Source organism: Magnolia sinica, chromosome 13 (genome assembly GCF_029962835.1).
Source record: "Magnolia sinica isolate HGM2019 chromosome 13, MsV1, whole genome shotgun sequence".
In the NCBI taxonomy this organism is placed as follows: Eukaryota; Viridiplantae; Streptophyta; class Magnoliopsida; order Magnoliales; family Magnoliaceae; genus Magnolia; species Magnolia sinica.
Genome location: NC_080585.1, coordinates 37,405,780 through 37,407,717, shown reverse-complemented (window position 1 = coordinate 37,407,717; position 1,938 = coordinate 37,405,780). Strand labels below are relative to the sequence as shown.

Below are 1,938 nucleotides of genomic sequence, written 5' to 3'. Positions count from 1 at the left end.
GCAATTCCATCCCACCTAAGCCCATCTAATCCAGCTGGCCAAATACGCCCTTAGTGAATTTCAGCGAACATAGATTCCTTGCCTAGGCGGGTGGTACTTAGAATGATGTGGAGGTTGCTTTTAACCTTATTGCAAGTCAACACTTGAGATATTTATTTTTTCCCTTCATCACTTGAGTATCTTGTGATCTTGTGAACAGTAAAGGCCCTGTTTGGTTGCTAACAAGGATCACATGCTACAGGTGATTTGGATTTTTTACTTGGATTTATTATCTGATACTCTTAAGGATTTAAATATTTTATGATTTTTTTTTTTACAGTATAAAGAAATAGCACAAGTGAATGAAGTTGCATTGAAGCAAATTGAATTTGCTCATGAAAAATTCAAAGCTGAGGTACATCCCTGTATCTTCAACCTCATTTGTTTGAAAGTTGCAATTCCTATTTTCAGTGTTTTTTTTTTTTTTGTCTTTCTTTCTTTTGAGATGTGTACAAAGGCATGCTTGTTTGATTGTGTCTACAAATGCTATTTTATACAGGCTGACAAGCTAAAGAAGTCACTGGAGGATGAAATTCATTTTTTCCAGGGAAGGGTTTCAAAACTTGAAAGTGATCTTGTGTCAAAGTCCACAGAAGTTACATTTGCAGTTTCAGGGAAAGAAGAAGCTTTATCTTCTGCATTTGCTGAAATTGACCGTTTGAAGGAAGAAAATTCTGTAAAAACATGAGCATTATTGCATTATATTGAGGGTGTTTGCTGTGTTGGAGTATATTTGTTTCTTGCACATGAGGGCACGCCTTAGTTGTATGCAACCACTCTTCTTGTTGTAGGTCTCAGATGGTGGAATTGGAAATTCAGATCTCTTCTTTAAAGGAAGATCTTGAAAAGGAGCATTTATGCTAGTGTACTAGCTAGAGCAATTATGAAAGACAGGTTTACTCTTAATTTTTTGTCATAATTCTTATTTCCCATCTCATTCATGTACAGTGAGATATGGAAGAACTTTGTAGGAAGTATTTGGAAATATAGTTGAAGCTAAAGTTCAAACAGGTTCCTATTTTGTAATTCTTATGATAGGTTGAGCAAAGTTAAGTATTGTTTATTTAGAAATGTGAATGTGGGATGCATTGTATGATTTGATTGCTATTTGTAATAAATGCAACGCTTTTTTTTTTTTCCGATTGCATTTTATGTACTGTTCCTATTAGCACTGAGCTTAGATGAGTCATCAATCATGGTAGGTTCTTGCAATGGAAACTTACCCTATTATTATAATATTTTTTTTAAAAATAGCTACGGCCTTTAGCCATATCTCCTGTTCTAAAACTGTAGCAATTGCTAACTTCAGCATATTGTTACGGATATCATTCCACTTTTAGCTACTAATATTATCAATAGCCGTAGGTACATTTCCCTAGAGAAATTATAGCTACAGCTTTTTTTTGTAGATAGTGATATTTATTGCTACGGATATAATCTGTAGCCGTAGGTACATGGCACTACAGGAATTATCACTACGGACTTTATTCGTAGCTATCGTTATCTACTGCGACGGATGAAATTCGTAGCGTAGGTACATCGCTACAGAAATTATAGCTACGGCTCTTAGTCGTAGCTACTGATCTATATTGCTACGGATATAATTCGTAGCTATTCGTTTTGACCTTTAATTCATCACAAATAGCTATGGAGGTGCTACGGACTAGATTCGTAGCAAAAGAAAGTTAGCTACGGTTTTTATTCATAGCTTTTGTCCATTTTCTTGTTGTGAAAGTTACAATCAATCTATTATTTAAAGAAGATTACAGGGATAGGGATAAAGAGAAGTTATAACAAAAAACCCTAACTCTCTCCCTTCGGAGGCTTTCAAAACTATAAAAAATCGTTAACTCTTTTCTAACCCTAACATAACTTACCCTAAAATCCATCATTTCAAGA

At 34.7% G+C, this 1,938-nt stretch overlaps 1 protein-coding gene across 2 annotated transcripts; it reads left to right on the top strand.

Annotated features, from left to right (window-relative positions):
* Positions 1-224: 224 nt before the first annotated feature.
* Positions 225-894, top strand: LOC131223601 (nuclear-pore anchor-like). 2 transcript variants are annotated; one of them, XM_058219038.1, is made up of 3 exons: positions 225-241; positions 320-394; positions 539-894. In XM_058219038.1, exons 1-3 carry the CDS (start codon positions 233-235, stop codon positions 725-727), a joined length of 273 nt encoding a protein of 90 aa, XP_058075021.1. In that variant the 5' UTR covers positions 225-232; the 3' UTR covers positions 728-894. The 2 variants fall into 2 exon arrangements, with proteins under 2 accessions (XP_058075021.1, XP_058075020.1); XM_058219037.1 differs by having other exon boundaries at positions 320-894.
* The last annotated feature ends 1,044 nt before the right edge of the window (positions 895-1,938 follow it).